At 32.7% G+C, this 16,905-nt stretch overlaps 2 protein-coding genes across 2 annotated transcripts; both read right to left on the reverse strand.

Annotated features, from left to right (window-relative positions):
• Nucleotides 1–257: 257 nt before the first annotated feature.
• Nucleotides 258–7,813, reverse strand: LOC108219135 (zinc finger CCCH domain-containing protein 6). The gene is made up of 4 exons (XM_017392424.2): nucleotides 7,467–7,813; nucleotides 2,758–2,967; nucleotides 1,641–1,765; nucleotides 258–1,551 (listed from the first exon to the last, which is right to left on the reverse strand). The coding sequence occupies exons 1-4, from the start codon at nucleotides 7,524–7,526 to the stop codon at nucleotides 603–605; spliced, it is 1,344 nt and encodes a 447-aa protein (XP_017247913.1). The 5' UTR covers nucleotides 7,527–7,813; the 3' UTR covers nucleotides 258–602.
• Nucleotides 7,814–12,579: 4,766 nt separating this feature from the next.
• On the reverse strand, nucleotides 12,580–14,465 carry LOC108217953 (aldehyde oxidase GLOX). The gene has a single exon (XM_017390866.2). It carries the CDS (start codon nucleotides 14,345–14,347, stop codon nucleotides 12,662–12,664), a length of 1,686 nt encoding a protein of 561 aa, XP_017246355.1. The 5' UTR covers nucleotides 14,348–14,465; the 3' UTR covers nucleotides 12,580–12,661.
• Between the last annotated feature and the right edge of the window lie 2,440 nt (nucleotides 14,466–16,905).

Consider the following 16,905-nt stretch of genomic DNA (forward strand, 5'->3'; position numbering starts at 1 on the left):
AAATAATATATATTAGTATTTTACAAAATAGAACCTGGTATTTATAAGCAGAAAGCAAATGCAAGAGAGAAAGATGGAAAAGCTGAGAACTACGGGGGAACAAGAAGAGATCTTTGATTTCAAAATTTATTTTGGGTGGAATAATTTTTTGTTTTTTATTTAAAAGTTACTTAGATCCACTCACTATAGTCAAGGGTAAGGTTAAACCTGGATTGGCTTCTGAGTTTTATGTTGTTGTAGACAGCTAGAAGTATATATAAATACCTCAAGTCATTTTTAGGAGTAAAATTCATAACGAAATTTAAGTATATGTTTCTAAATCTAATAATCCATAACAATGGTATCATGGCCGGGCCTGGGACACTGCATAAATCTCTGCATTGCCACTCCTGTCCCAAACTCACAAAATTTTGAGCTCTGATTTGTTGTAATGAACAATAATTTGTAAATTAATAAACCAAACATAATGACTTCTTTTGCGGCAAAGCCAGGAAATTCCCCACACCTTGTATCCATCATGCTTTGCAAGAAAGTGACCAAAACACTGGACTGCACTTGGCAATCCTCATGTTCTCCTTTCTATTACTACATCATACATATTGCTATGTGCCAGTGAGCTCCCCATCCATTTTCATTCTCTTTGCACTTTGCACCTCCGGCATGCCACTGACTCTCTGCTGTGTGGACATATCATGCTGAAATGCACAGTTAACTCCATTCCTGCATCCCCTTGGACTGTTAAAATACATGCATGGCTTCATTATTCTAGGTCTATAATCCCTTGACATAACCTCGTTTGTTGGTCCCTGGACTGGTCTTATCTGATGGAGATGATTATTAAATTGTGGCACTGGTTCTGGTCTTTCACCTCCGTGTTGCTGAATAAGGCTCTTATAGTAGTTGATATCCTTGGCTACTGGAACTCCTCGAGCTGGAGGAAGCTGTGGAGGAGGCATTGATACGACCTCGGGTGCATGTGGACGCAAATTAGGAATAGGTCCTGGCCTAACTGTGGGAGGATAGAATGGTCTGCTTGGGGTAGCTGCTAATGAAGACGGAACAGGTTCGGCTCTTTGGATGTGAACAAGTGGTGGGTCGGGTAAAGTATTGCCCTGCGACATAGGCTTCGGCAAGTTCTGGTTGCTGGTACTTGTTCCATGGATTGACCCCAACTTCTCCATCAAATTTGGGTCCTTTAATATCGTAAGGAGTAGATCAGGGTCAATAGCAGTCATTTGACCACTATTCGCCATAACTGCATTTAAGGCATTATATGCAGCTGTAATCATACGAGGTTCAACACCGAGGGCTGCTGCAGCTGGTGGAATAAAATTAAAAGATGGGTTGCCGGTACTCGCATTGGACTGCGAGTGAAGAATTTGTGGAGCATGTTGCTGGGGCTGTGAGCTCATTGGAACAGTGTTTGGTGGCACATTATCATAAGAAGTATCAGCTCCAGCATCATCATCTTCAATGGGCGTGATAGGAATCAGAGGAGGCTGCTGCTGATCAGAGTCATCAGAACTATCTACACCACTTAGCAAAGAAGGGCTGCAAAAACATGAAAGAACGTGCGTCACTGACAACTTGACAAGTATAAAAAGGTGGAAAAAATTTAAAAAGCAAGTTACAAATTGTACTTTGGGGGTATAGATGATGGACGAGGATAAACTGCTTCGAGTACTCTCATCTCCCTTTCATTTTCGCGGTCTAATTCATAGCTTTCATCACCATCAACCACTTGCCAGTTGGGATCATATGCAAACTAAAGAAAAAAATTAATAAATATCTTCTGTCAGATGAATAGATCTATGATTGCAGTGCTATTAATTTAGCATGAACTTACTATATGATGTTGCCAGATACAAAAATGCACATTGAACAAATCTAAGAGCAGATAGCAGAGGATTTTTTTCACTAGGCACTGAACCTATTCCCTTCATTGTAATCTATGGTCTACACCAGTTGGACCCTTAATTAGTGGTACATAATAAGAGATCCCTTTTACTTGATCAAAAGATCAGGACTAAATGTTTTTTTTAATGGGTAATTCAAATGTTTTTGATTCTTGAGATTGCATATATATTTCTTTTATATAATTTAACTTGTTTAAATTGAATTAAAACGTAGTCATGGTAATACAATGTTCTCAAACCAAAAAAGAATGTGAATTAAGTGTAGGATCATTCAAAAATGAACAGTGATCTTTACCATCTAGTACTGCTGACACACAATCAAAAATCATGTACTTCATACATTTCAATATATATCAGTACAGTACAATCTAAAATAATTCGTTGCTACATTTCTCATAACAGAGACAAAAGAATCATCATAATCAGTTAACCACAATAAAAACTTATAGACCATTCTTTAAGACAAATAAAAGATACTAAAATATGTAACAGCAAACATCTTTAATTCCTCCATAAAGTCGACGGAAGGATGCCATCTGTATTCAAGGTAAGGAGTAAAATAACTTAGGATTGCAAAATGTGTAGAGGCAACCTCCAACAAGTGACCACTGACTATATATCAAGAAAAGTAATAACCTAATAATAAACCCTATCTTGCCATGAAAAGATAGGACACCCCAAGAAGTATGTAATCTGTAAATGAAACATTTCCCTCTTATCAAAATATGTGCCAGTTAATTGTTGGTGCTTCTACAAAGAATTTGCAATTATTCGCAAAATTAAATTATAGCAGATGTTCATAGCTTAAGAAGACAGATGAAAATTCGAAATAACAACTTACCTTGGGTGGACATCTCCACTGAATAACAGAAATTTCAGACAATTTATTAAGCAAAACGTTCGCAGGATGACTTTCTTCGAAACCAGGTGGCAGATTGTCATCATGTCCTGCTCCTGTAGTATATAACGGGCATGATGATTTCGCTTGCAGATGATCTTGACCACCCGATCCAATCAATGATGGAGATTCTTCGGACAAAAATAGCTTCACCTGTCAAACAGAAGCAGAAAATTTGACAATAAGATGATATATTAATTTTACTTAAGTGTCATAATATATGCAAATATTAGATTGCGCACAGCCAGCTACTACAACCAACCACTTGACAATTTAATGATAAACACATCTTAAAATAAATACTACCGCTAACCACTTACAGTAGAACCATAAATTAATAACCCCTCTAAATTATTCCACAACCATAATATAGACATAGTATAGATGATCCACTCAAAGTCTCAATACCATAAATTAATAATCTTTCAAATTACATATTTATTATTTATAACCATTTAATAAAATATGATTCAAGATTCATCTGAGTTCGAATCTTAGTTTTTCAGAACTTATATATTTCATAGTTCGTCACAGATTTTGTAACACCTTTTGGATGGAAAGTAATTACTTACATATATTCTGTAATCCATGTGATCCAGTTAACCAAGCTACATATTTCAGGAATAACCAAATATGTCAAATAATTCCGTTTTCAAATTCAGTTCTCGGGAATACCGAAATTTTATGTTCGGTTCGTCTAAACACCGACTTTATTTCGGTTTGATTTTCGGTAATTTCCGTTTCAGTTAATTGAATCAAAATTTGGTTCAATTATTTAGCAAAAAAAAAAAAAAAAAAAAAAATTGGTTCAATTTGGTTTTTACCAGAATGCTTACCCTACTTATCAAACGTAAATTTTTTTATATTTATTGTAGTATATGTAGTTGTCAAGTATCGAACCACTAAAAATTATATTTTATGTTATTTTTTGTCATTGGCAGGAAGCGAACACAAGACCTATCTTATATACTCGTGTACAACGACAACTAAACTATCAAATATCACTCCAATTCTAAGTCATATTATATACAGGATGCATTGTATACAAGAAACTCCCCCTATGCCCTATTTAGTCGATAGAGAAACGAGAGAGAAATGCTAATCAGTCAACATGTCAAAAGATGTGACACATTTTTTCCCCTTGTACAGAATAGAAAAAGTAACTTGCCATCTTAATAATAAGTTTTGAGCAAAGATTAACGTATCCAAAAGAATCCACATGTAAAGGCTACTATCACACACTCTTCAGCAATATCAGTAACATTGGGTGCCACAAGCAGTGTGTTACAGAAGAGAGTTACAAAGAAGTTAAGAAGACAATAAACGAAGTATTGTGGAGGGAAAAAAGGAAGATAGTCTTGTCCAACCTCTGCCATGGTTTTGACAGGTTTCACCATAGGTATAAAAAAATAAATGAAACATACAACTTATCATAACGTATTTCACGTTTATATAACTTGCAATTTAGTTTCCTTTGTTTTGGTTATTACAGTAGTCAGCATACTTGATGTAAAAGCTTAAAAAAATTTATAGTACAGAAGATAGCAAGTTACATCAATGATATAAAATTTTAAACACCTGTCATAGTATCATGCAACTCTAAACAAGTATAATTAAGAGTGTTAAGTACTAGGGAGTGATATTGTTAGCTAAATGTTTACAAGTCAGATAAGCTCCTGATCTACTAAGCTCTCAAAGATTTTATGCATTTAGTGGGCTATTTATGTCTTTCCTCTGTAAAATGTCATTACATGCTTATCAAGTGTTATTACAAGCATAGGGCCAAGCACTAAACCTCACTTTACCTAATGCAAAGTGACTTTTAAGAGGAGCACACTTACCTGCTAAGCGCAAGGTGGAGATGAGGCATGCCTCCAAGTGAGATTATAAGCTGACCCCGATCAAATTAAAAATGATGAGATCAAATATAATAATCTGAGAGGATATATATAGACAACCCTTACACCTATCCTAGGCAGTTGTAAATTGTAATTACAAGTGTGATTCTCCACCTTCCTCTGCCTTCCATATGCATAAACAAGAATTATACATAGTACATGTAGTATGATAATGTATATGCATTGTTGGTTAGTATCAATGCAAAAATACATTATACATAACATCAACACAGAACTTAGAGGTATATCGGTGTCTAGAAGTACAGAACTATGATGTAGTGTTATATCAGTCCTAACATGTGAAATTGGCTATTCTGTTACCCAAATTGTTTTTTTCCTGTGATTACTGTCCATATATATCTATTTCAATTTTGTTTTGCTTGGGTCTAATAATTTATTATTAGTAGGACATAACTAATTTCAATTTTCATTATTTAATTAGGAAAAAATAAATATCACCTCCATCCTATTTTTCTTGTCCATGGATCAATTTCACCTTTTGTTCAATTACATTAAATAAGCTAAAACTTACCAAAAAACTGTATTATTTTTCATATAAGTTAACAAAACTAACACTTGATTACCATATCAACCAGAAGTAGAGAATATTATTGGTACAAATAAATAAGGATATGGAGAAAATGGGACAGAGGGCTACTAACTATTTACTTTAAAACATTCAGTTTTTTAACTCATTCCAGTTGGATTCAGAAGATAAGGAATTTTCAATAAGATTGGTGATTGACCGGATTTACTAAGTTCATACATATAGCATCTAAATTTATTTTAGAATTTCTTATGTAACTCTTAAGGTGTGCGGAAGGGTCTTGCATCTCAATGCGCATTCTGCTTGTTGCAGCTTACACCTTAAACAAAACCATATAATGCACCTCTCGTCTTAATTAATTATGCTTAAATCACGGACTCCTGATGTGTATTTAATATTTTCATGTACTTCAATAACCTTTGAGTATGCAATAGAGCTTTTCATGTATATCTTCTCCATTTATGCTGAAGAAAGCCCTTTCATTCAACTAGTAACTCTCTAGCCAGAAGATACATCTTTCCGTTCATATAATTTACAAATTAACCAGCTCATATACCTTCTAAACTCCCAAAAACATCATATTCCCAACAAAGTATGTTGATTTTTTTTTTTAACTTTTATTGATACAATTCTAAGAAAATATTTTGACAACACCCTGATTGTAGTATCATAACAGATTTTGGTGCGAAAAGTTGAATATTCAGTCGACTGGGTAATCGAACAGAATAAATTGTGATTTCATTCACATCTTTGAAAAGCCTAGTGATGATGCTTTTGCAAAGAAACTACTTGTCTTTCCAAGGATGTCTCAGGTACATTTGTTATGAACTGTATACCAAGATGAACAATTCCTATCCGTAAACTTTGCTAACTAGGCATGACGTCCATCATCCATGTACTTTGTAATAGCGTAAGAAATTATTTAGGACATCCTACTGGTTACAGAAAGAATATTGTCAAATCTTGTTCTCGCTTGCTTTTGGGAGTTGCCATTTCTGCACATTGCATCTTTTAGTTCTGCTTTTTTCAATTCAGGCAATCACAAAAAATGTATTACTCATGCACGCTCTCCCACTGAGACTCGAATCTAGACTACAATACCAGGTATATTGCATCTTTTGTTGCAATGTTGGTCCATTGTCTTAATTGTTTACCCTGGCACATCACCTTTCTTGTGGCTTACAACAGCCAGCTTCTATTGTGTGCTCTTGATCTTGTGTCATTAAGTTAATAATGTGTTATTCTTCTGCTTATATATTTAATGTATGAACTTCATAATACTCCACGGTTTTTTTTCCTTTTGTACCAACTGTATTCTAGAAAGACTAATTAAAATATTCTTAAACACCGCCCTCCTTTATTCATAAGTCCTTGTTATTTTTTATTCCAATCTGCTTTAAGAGGACAACTGCAAAATTTTATTCCCTGTAGTGGAATAGGAATTAGAACCATACATTTGTAGTTGTTATTCTAATAAGGTGTTTAAATTGATGGGAATGAGAATGGGGGAACGGAATCAGGGAAATAATTTGATTCCAATGGGGTAATAACAAACTGGAGATACAAGAAAAGGATTCTCTAAATGACTTCGATTCCCATGGGATATGCGAGTAATAGGGGATATGAGAAAAGGGGGAAACAAAAAAGGGAACTGGGAATGACTTCGATTCCCATGAGGTATGTGGAAAATCCAAGATATGAGATACAGAAAGTAGGAACGACTTCGACTCTCATGGGATATGTGAGGAATCAATGACCCCGGTTAATGGATCCATCCCAACGATTTAAAAGTTCAAACCGTGATTACTGGATCCATTCTAACAATTTAAACTCTTGAGCAAAAACAAATGTCCCCTAGGTTTACTTTAGTGATCAAACAAATGCAGGCCTCATTCTGCACTCCTTCCATGATTATTTTTAAGCTTACCACAAGTCCACAACTACCAAAGCAAACGAAAAACCTCATAACCCGAAAACAACCAACGCAAACTGAAAACCTCATAATCCAACAAAACAAACTACTACTAGTTCAATTTAGTGAAGTTGCAGATAATTAACAGCAAACAACAACAGAACACCAAATTCTCACAATTAAACTCACAAATTGACAAGTCCAACAATCAAAAACAGAACCAATTTTCAATCAAATAACAATAATTATACCAAACAACTACAGTACAAGTTGATAATTATTTGGGTAAGTTTACCTGACACAGATTAACATCGGAAGCCCATGAAACCCTTTTTGATTTCTCCAATCCCCGCATATTAATTAAGCTATGTTTGTCCTTTGATTTATCATTCAAACTTGTGATAATTTAACAGTAAGTAAACCCTAATTTTAATCGAGTTTATGTATCTTCTGTATCACATGGTTTTGTGTATGTAATTGAAGTTTATTGAACGAGATTAGAGATGAAGGAGAGGGCCAAACAGGTCCTAAGAGAAGCCCTAGATCCTCTTGCTGCTGCCTTTTTCTTTTCTTCGCCTCCGCCGTTTGGGCCCTTAATTTTTCTTTTCTCTTGTTTTATTTTCTTTTTATTTCTCATCCAATTCGTATTTTAATTCTTTACTTTATCTTTCTACGTGGTTCTGACCGGTGATGCGCTGTAGCTGGGAGGTACGGACACGTCATACGCGCTTTTTTTACCTGATTGCTAAATGCAAATCAAAATTGCTCAATGCAAATCACGGTGTTTACGTTATTGCCCTTCTTATGTTTTTGTGCAAATTGCCAAATACTGTGTGAAGCGCAAACTTAATTTTACCTGTAGTTATTCAATACAGAGTCCTAATATTTTGTGTAACATTTAATGGTTTGCACAGCTACTGGTTATCTACTTGTATTCTCAGTACTATGTTAGAACTTCTTTTCACAACTTATTTTAATTTCATTATACGTGAAAAGTAAAATATCTTTATTTAAAAAAAAATCATCATATTTATTATGATTTTTATTGATCTAAAACAGCTCCATCAACTTATTTGATTTTTATTTTTTATTTACAAATTTCATTATCGTAAAAATATATTATCATTATAATAAAAATTATATTCGTTCAGTTTAAAATTGTAATTTCAATATTCACAATATTTATCTACAAGAAATAACATGTTAAATAATAATATATATTTTTTATTTTTCTAGATTTTAACTTGAACTTTTTAATTTATGTTGTTTCGATTTGAAGATATTTATTTTTAAACAATAACATAATAAATAATAATATATACTATTATGTGATCTTAAATATTGGTTTATCATATTATCTTAAAATATAATTTATAAATATTCCCTCTACTAATTTATTTTTTATTTCAATACTAAAGATATTTAAAATAATATATATATATATATATCTAAATTTTTCTTTATAATTTTTGTTAGTTCAATACCTAAAAATATTTATTTTTAAAATATAATATATATATATATATGTATGTATGTATATATATATTATTAATTTAAAAGGTTCGTCTCACATAAAAATAAATATTTTTATGTAATATGATAAATTAATATTTTCGTAATAATGAAATATATTTGACTTGATTGTGTGTATTTGAGCATTAATAATATATGTTTTTTATTCACAAGTGCTTCATATTTTCATCATCACGAAAATATTAATTTATCATATTATCTAAAAAAATATTATTGTGTGAGGCGAACCTTTTAAATTAATAATATAAATCATTTGTGTAATTTTCTAAATTTGCTAATATATATTATATGTTTTGTGATCTGTTATGGTAAGTATATTGAAAAATAGATTTTGTCCTCTGCGTGTCCATGCGCACGTGCGGAAATTGTTGAATTTAGATTATTTTGATTGGTGTATATATAACCGGTCCACTATTATTAAAAAGTAGGAAGCAATCAAAATATCTAAACACAAAAAAAAATTGCATTTGCATATGGTCATGGCATACGACAGGAAAATCGTAAAAAATATTATTAATTTAAGGCAGATTTATTGGAATTAATTAACCAATTTTTATCTTAAAATAAATCATATATTAAAAAACATCTTTTGAATATTTCTTTTTATATTGTTTTAAGAAAATAGGTTAAATATTATTCAATATTTGTTTAATAAAATTCTAACATATTATATTTATAATTTGATAATTACAAATAAAATTAATATTTTATGTTAATGCGTGGTATATAATGATAATTAGTTAATGATATATTATGAATATAAATGTAAATGGTTTAACGTTAATGCGCTGAGTCATCATACATAGGTATGCATCTCGAACTTTGAGCCGGTATAAGAATTCAGCATTACATCTTGCGCACAGTCAAAGAAGCATTTATTAGAAGTTTATCCATTTAATGTATCAGAGGGCATTCATGTAATATACTTGTGTGCACAAAGCAAAAATGATTTGCATTTAGCAACACCCTTCTTTTATAGGGAAATCTACAAAACTACCTACCTTTTCTTTTATTGTTTTCAAAAATACTACCTTCCAGAATTATTTTTAAAAATACCTTTTCATAAAAAAAAAATTCAAAAATACTGTTTGCAACTTTTGCAACCTCATTTGCAACTACAGGCGGCGCCAGCCGTGTTGCAACCTGATTTCAAGTTCCAGTTTTCAAATGTCATTTTCGACCTCAAATGAGGTCGAAAATGACATTTAAAACTGGAACTTGAAATCAGGATTTGTAATTGCATATATGGTTGCATATGATTGTATTCGGTTGCATATGGTTGTATTCAGTTGATTCTATTGTAATCTAATGGCCCCGCCAGGGGCACACCATACATCTGTTGTTACTTACAGCATTTAGTTGCATTTAGTTGCAACTGAGGTTGCAAAAGTTGCAACTGCAGTTGCAACCTCATTTGCAACTTTTGCAACCTCATTTACAACTATATATAGTTTTCAGTTGCATTTAGTTGCAACTGAGGTTGCAAATGAAGTGGCAACTGCAGTTGCAAAAGTTGCAACTGCAGTTGCAACTTCATTTGCAACTTTTGCAATCTCATTTGCAACTTTTGCAACTTACAGTTTTCAGTTGAACTAGTTGCAATTGCAGTTGCAACAGTTGCAACATTCCATTTTTATTTGCAACTTTTGCAACCTCATTTGCAACTTTTGCAACCTCATTTGCAATTTTTACGGCTGCGCCGCCCAAGGTTGCAAATGAGGTTGCAAAAGTTGCAAATCGTATTTTTGAAAAAAAAATTTATGAAAAGGTATTTTTAAAAACAATGAAAAAGATGGTAGTATTTTTAAAAAAATAATTTTACAGATGGGTATTTTTAAAAAGATCCCTTTTTATATAGCAATTTGTAATTCTAGAAATAAGTATGACTATACAGATTATTTTTCAAAAAATTGGAGAATATATAGGAAATCTTTTAAAAATTGACTTTTTTCCCTGGATTTCACAAAATTTTAGACTTAAATAGATCTTCAAAAGTATATATCTGTTTGAAATATGGGCTGGAATTATCAAATTTTGACAAATTTATCATATATTATATTCATGAAAGATTTTGTACCACTCTTTAAAACGTTTTATTTCAACTATTTATTTGAGTATATTCGTATAAAATTAAACAAGCTCATAAATTAAATTTTAAAAATTTCATAAGATTTTTAAACTATCAAAAATCATTAATAAATTATATTCCCTGCGGCATGATTGTTTGGTTACACTGTGTGCACATATTTTGACACTCTTTGTAAAGTACAAATCCACGTGTATTTAATTTTCAATTTTTTGGAATAAAAATTTAAACATCTAATTTTTTCTGGAATTTAAAAAATATATATATTTTTTGTTTAAAAAAAATATTACATTTAGTAAATATACTTTATACTGGTCTTAAAATGCGTACCAACAAGTAATGGGACAGTGAGAGTAATATTTATTATTAATATATTAATAATTTATCTCTCATTCATATTATTCTTGACATATATTATTCAAAAATGTTACATAGTGTAACTTTAAAAGTTAGTTTAATTCTAAATGTAAATTCAAATTAATATAAAAAATAATAAATTACAAAAGTGAGCGTGCTGTTCGTTTTTTGTAAAAGACTATTCATATTTTCAAATAATTTTGATGTTTCAAGTAAGTTTATGAGTACATTGTTTAAAAAAAAAAGAAGTTTATGAGTACATTGTTAATAAAATGATACAAATATTGTCACAAAAAAAAATGATACAAATGTTATTCTAGGAGCGGTTTCGAGAAATGAGGCTGCCTTAGGATGTCAACGGGTCGGGTCGGGTTTCTTGAGATCCAGACCCGGTTCATAATATTTCGGGTCGGTCCGGGTCTAGAAAATGAATATCCAGATCCGATCTGTTGAGTTTTTTTGGGGTTTGGTTCGGGTCTTAATCTAATATTTAAAAAATAAAATTAAATACAAATTTAAAATTATAAAAAAAATGTGATGATTGATTTTTTTTTAAATTTAGGAATATAAAAAAGGGTTTTACAAGTTTCGTCCAGTACAATAAACACGTGAAATATGTTAACTTAATTATATACAATCATTCAATTTATCATTTATATTTTTATATTTTTATTATATTTAGATTTTTAAATGCACAATAATTGAGAAAAATATTGATGAAATGAATATAAATTCTGCATTGGGTATATAAAATTAAGTAAAATGTTAATATTCATACCTAATAATTCATAATATTTCAATATATAATTATATATACTTTACATTAAACACATAATATATATATATATATATATATGTGTGTGTGTGTGTGGGTAATATTTTGTATCGGGTTTCGGGTCGGTTCTCGGTTCGGAATACCTGAGATCCAGATCCAGATCCAAACTCTTTCAAGTCTAAAAATAAGATCCAGATCCAGAACCAAATCCAAAAAAATCGGGTTCGGGTAGATCCAATCAGGTCAGAACGGGTCGGGTATCCATCGGTGCCTTTTAAAACTAAGGGTCCCCTGGACACGGCGAGCATAAATGTCTTTTTGTTCCACACCAATCAGATTTCAAATATGGTTATTTGTTTGGAGGAACAATTAATAGTAACTTGGATACATTGAAGTTTTCGGATAGGAGAACATTAATCCACTAAGAAATCTGGCCCTGCCTTTACCTGGCAGTCTGGCACTCAGCTCATCGACAATCGTTATCAGTTCCCAAATATGCATTCATTCATCTTATGAGTTATGATTAACCGATCATCCCTGTTAACATTGGACTATAACTTTCTCACACGCTTCTATGTTTTTACCAAATTATTTGTCTAATACACAAGATTTATGTATCACTATTTTCTGCTTCTGCCAAAACAAACATCAACTACATAATGCAAACAAAATGCTTTGTTTTTTATTTTCAGGAAAAAAACTGAGAAGTCCCTGAATGAAATATATTAATGCAGTAATGTCACTGAATCTGAATCCAGATAGCTTCGCTGGGAATACCTTGATGAACTACAAATAGCATGTAAAATCCAGCCGGAGCAAGATTACCTGAACTTGGAGTAACGATCCCGATATGATACTTTTGTCGTCCTGCTATTGTGACATTCCCATACCCAACCACCAGCACTCTTTGGCTCATGGAAAACGAGTGTGTGTTAAACGAAGGTGCAATCATCGTGACCATGACCGAATCGAAATTTAATTTACCCGTCACCATGAACCGGATAAGAATTTGCTCTGCATACCCGACTCTTGTTTGTGTCACTGGTGATAAAATGGTTGGTCGCAGGTACGCGAATTCGGGGTCTAAATACGATGGAGAAAATGATTCCAGACTTAATTCAGTAGGAAATAGTACTCCTGTAAATCGGTAGTAATAATGAGGGTTGCTGCCACCAACAAGAACTCTTCCATCAGCTAAGAGAATAGCTGTCGAATGATACATTCGCGGTATTGTAGTTGGATTTTGGACCTCAAATCTTGTCCCCATTTGATAGTCCGGTTTATAGATAACCGGATTCAAAACCGGGTTCTTACTGTTCTCGTACCCTGCTGCACCTATTGAGCCACCGTTAATAATCAGAACATCGCCGGTAGGAAGCAAAATCATGTCACTCATCACGCGGCTCATGGGCATTTGCTCCATCACCCATTGCGGATTGGGATCGGTTATTTTAATTCTCGCACAAGTATCCAATGCCTTGTCGAAAATTTTGCTTGAGTTAACATTTTCAAATGATCCCCTTGGTGCACCACCACAGACCAGTACTTCAGCTTCAACTAATTCCTGTTGCAAGTTTTTTAACGGAAGAAGAACGGCGGAGCCCGTGCTCGGATAATTTCGAGGATGGCCGCCGTCAGGAATTACAGGGTAAGTCCTGACAACTACATTATTATGATAATCTAATAATATAGCTCGATTGTTCGCAAAAATGAACAAATGGCCATCCACGTTGAGAAAAACAAAAGGATACAAATTATTTTCGGTAGCCGGGTGATCATAAGTTTGCACTAGAAATGGCAATAAATAAGTTGTTGTCGACCCATCCTTCGGATAAAACTCGTAATTAAATTGCCTGCGGCCGCCAATAATAATTTGGCGACCGTCAGGCAAAACATGACTTGTCGCATACCACCTTCTCTGTATTAATCCCGAAGGTATTTCCGTCCAATCACAAGTACCATCATCGCACGGAGAATAAATTCGGACCACATGATCACCATCATTGAACCCTCCAGCCTGGACCAACCGTCCATCCGGTGCAATAGCACCGGATGAGCACCAAACATCAGTCAAGATCGTAAGGGGGCGTATACTGTTTGATGCCACGTCATACTCCGCAGAGTGAGCGGTGCAATCCTTCGCCAAGGCCCTGTCATTCGGGTCTACCCGACATCTATTGTCAGCTAATGATAAGTTGGAGCTACCAAAATCTGTGCGGTCATAGATAATAACTCGGTTGTTGTGGAGGAGTTGCATGTGCATGGCGACAATGCCTATGTTGGGTACCAAGATGTCCCATTTTCCGCCGGACGGGGCTGAATTACAGCAGCATAAGACGACTGGAGCACAGCAGCACACGATGGCGGAGATGACGAAGAAGAGGAGGCAGCGGCTGTGCTGCATGAATGGTAATGAATGCATCATCAATACAAGTAGTCAAAGAAGCTGGTGAGGGTGTAACAAAATCTCAGTTGGATGGATGTATATATTGTGCACAAAGGTGAAAGGAAACTACAAGGAATTAATGAAAATCTGAAGTACCGTTTATGGTTATCTGTATATAGGGCCGGTTGGATGAGTCCAAAAGTCATATTTAAAATAAAAAAGTGAAGTAAAAGTTAAAACCAAATCAAACACGTATAAACGATTAAAGTGTTTGAGAAAAAAAACAAACACTGAAACAAAAGCTAACGTATATTCTCAACCTTTCATAAATACTTCTTAACCTTTTACACAAACTGTACGAATAAGTGTTTCTAACTTATAAAACCAAGTCGGGCTTTTAAGCTCGGCCAAACATCTCATAAACTACTAAATCTATGGGCGTAGATAATTTGAACGTACGTAATCCAAAAGGAAGCATGCATACAATTAATAAATACTACCGTTTTAGGATTTTAGCATTATCTGTAACCACCAGTTGGTGGAACCACTTTTTGTTACAACATTTTGTTCTGTATCAAGTATTCGAGAAAATCCAGTAATTAGCCAGAACATTGTTTCTAAAGTCAGTTTGGATACATTTCCCCTATCAATTTCTTGCTAATAGCACTAGGAGACGGGCGGAGCTTAGTTAGCAAATTAATGCATAACTAACATGTTTGCTTAGCTCAAAGACGTGTTAGTGCTTGCCAGTTAGTTTCTAGTTATTTTACGTTTCGTACATGAGTATGAACAGCATTTAGTGAATTTTAACTCGGTATATCTACCTGCTAAGTTAAAATTTGAAACTCCGGCTTAAAGCATATCTCTTAGATATAATGTTCAGTTACGTTACTGGACCTGGAAAAGATTATAGTATAAAATTTGTTAAATTATTAAATTTATGACGCATGTTATTTCAATGCTACGATTGACTATATAATCAATATAATATCAAGACAAAATGTGTTACGAGTTCAACAAATTTTATTTGTAGTATCTCCAACTGGGTTGGGTGAATTAGTTAGTCAAATTGGACATTTTGGATATTATGTAAAATTTGTTGTGCTTCGATGGCGATATTAATTGGTTATAATTTAAAATAGTATTCTCTCTGTTTTTTATTATATGACGCTTTGATTTTTGGCACACACTCTTAGGTCCTTTGACCGGGTAATTAAAAATATTATTTTTTTAAAAATTTTCTTCTTCTGAATAAAAATATATAATCAAAATTTTAATTCACATATTAAATCAATATAATATTTTTAACTATCCGGTCTAAACACTTAAAAGTGTGTGCCAAAAATCAAACGTCAACTAATAAAAACCGATAGAGTGTATTATTAATATTTTAGTTAGATTGTTATTGATATTTTAGATTGTTATAAAACAGAATATATCATTTCAGTATGTTAATAAATGATGTGCGATCTTTCTATAAATTTTTTACCATTTTACAGAAGTTTGATTATGATTATAGTTTTGATAGGGGGATAGTATGGCGTTGAATCGTGATATTTTCAATAAATTATCTATATTTTTTTTTATTTTTAATATATCAACTCACTTCGCTAAAGATTTTAATGGTTGGAGTCAAATCTTAATCTCTTCTTTTCTAGACATACTTTTAAGAAATCTGATCAGGTGCTTTTTTATTTTCAACTAATGCTCTATCTTTCTCATTTTCCATTATTCTTTTTCATCTTCCACTCACATGCCCAACTAATTATATCTTATTCTTTTTTCTCATTCTTCTATCATCTGTAAATATTATTTACATAAATATTTTGATCCCATTAATTTAATTATTTTTTCATAAAATATAATATTAACTAAAATTAAACATACATCATCAATACATCATTAATATTATAGTTTCTAAATTCAAGTAGAATATGTTGAATTATAATATAACCGGATATTGCTGGGACTAATCTGGTTGAATAAGAGCAAGTTCAGTAGTGTGCTAGTTGGAGTCTCAAATATAATACTCCCTCTGTCCCAGTCAATTGTATACGTTTCTTTTTCACTGCTCGACACGCTTTTTAAGACTCTTATAAAACATAGTTCCACAACTTATTTTTAAGATTTTCTTTTTTTGTATAAAAATATAAATGTTATACTTTTATACAAAAAAAGAAAATCTTAAAAATAATTTACAGAACTATACTATATTGAAGCATTAAAGTCCGTGCCGCGCCCCCGTCCCCCAATGTATACTATTGACTGGGACGGAGGGAGTATAAAAAATGATATCCTCCTGATTTAGAGCATATTTATCTAAATTCAACTCCAACAATGTGCTTTATTTTTAATACTAAAAATTTTATCATTGAAACACAATATAAAGCAGGGAGAGAAAGAGAGTGTGTTAACATATAAGAATTTATTAAAAAATATAGGATAGAGTAAGGAAAGAGGTGTCTATAATATAAATTGGAGAGATTATCCTAATGATACAAAACATCATTATGACATTGTTGAATCAACATTTTTCATCAAATACTCCCTCCGTCCCACCCATTTCTTTACACTTTACTTTTTGGGGTGTCCCATCC

The sequence above is a fragment of the Daucus carota genome, chromosome 4 (assembly GCF_001625215.2).
Source record: "Daucus carota subsp. sativus chromosome 4, DH1 v3.0, whole genome shotgun sequence".
Taxonomy (NCBI): Eukaryota; Viridiplantae; Streptophyta; class Magnoliopsida; order Apiales; family Apiaceae; genus Daucus; species Daucus carota.

Bases quoted from the DNA above. Each gene is read 5' to 3' on its own strand.
- LOC108219135 (XM_017392424.2), bottom strand. From the start codon at position 7,526: ATGCGGGGATTGGAGAAATCAAAAAGGGTTTCATGGGCTTCCGATGTT. The intron at 2,968-7,466 runs GTAAACTTACCC...TCTGTTTGACAG, and splicing joins CCGATGTTAATCTGTGTCAG to GTGAAGCTATTTTTGTCCGA. The intron at 1,766-2,757 runs GTAAGTTGTTAT...TTTTTTCTTTAG, and splicing joins AGTGGAGATGTCCACCCAAG to TTTGCATATGATCCCAACTG.
- LOC108217953 (XM_017390866.2), bottom strand. From the start codon at position 14,347: ATGATGCATTCATTACCATTCATGCAGCACAGCCGCTGCCTCCTCTTC.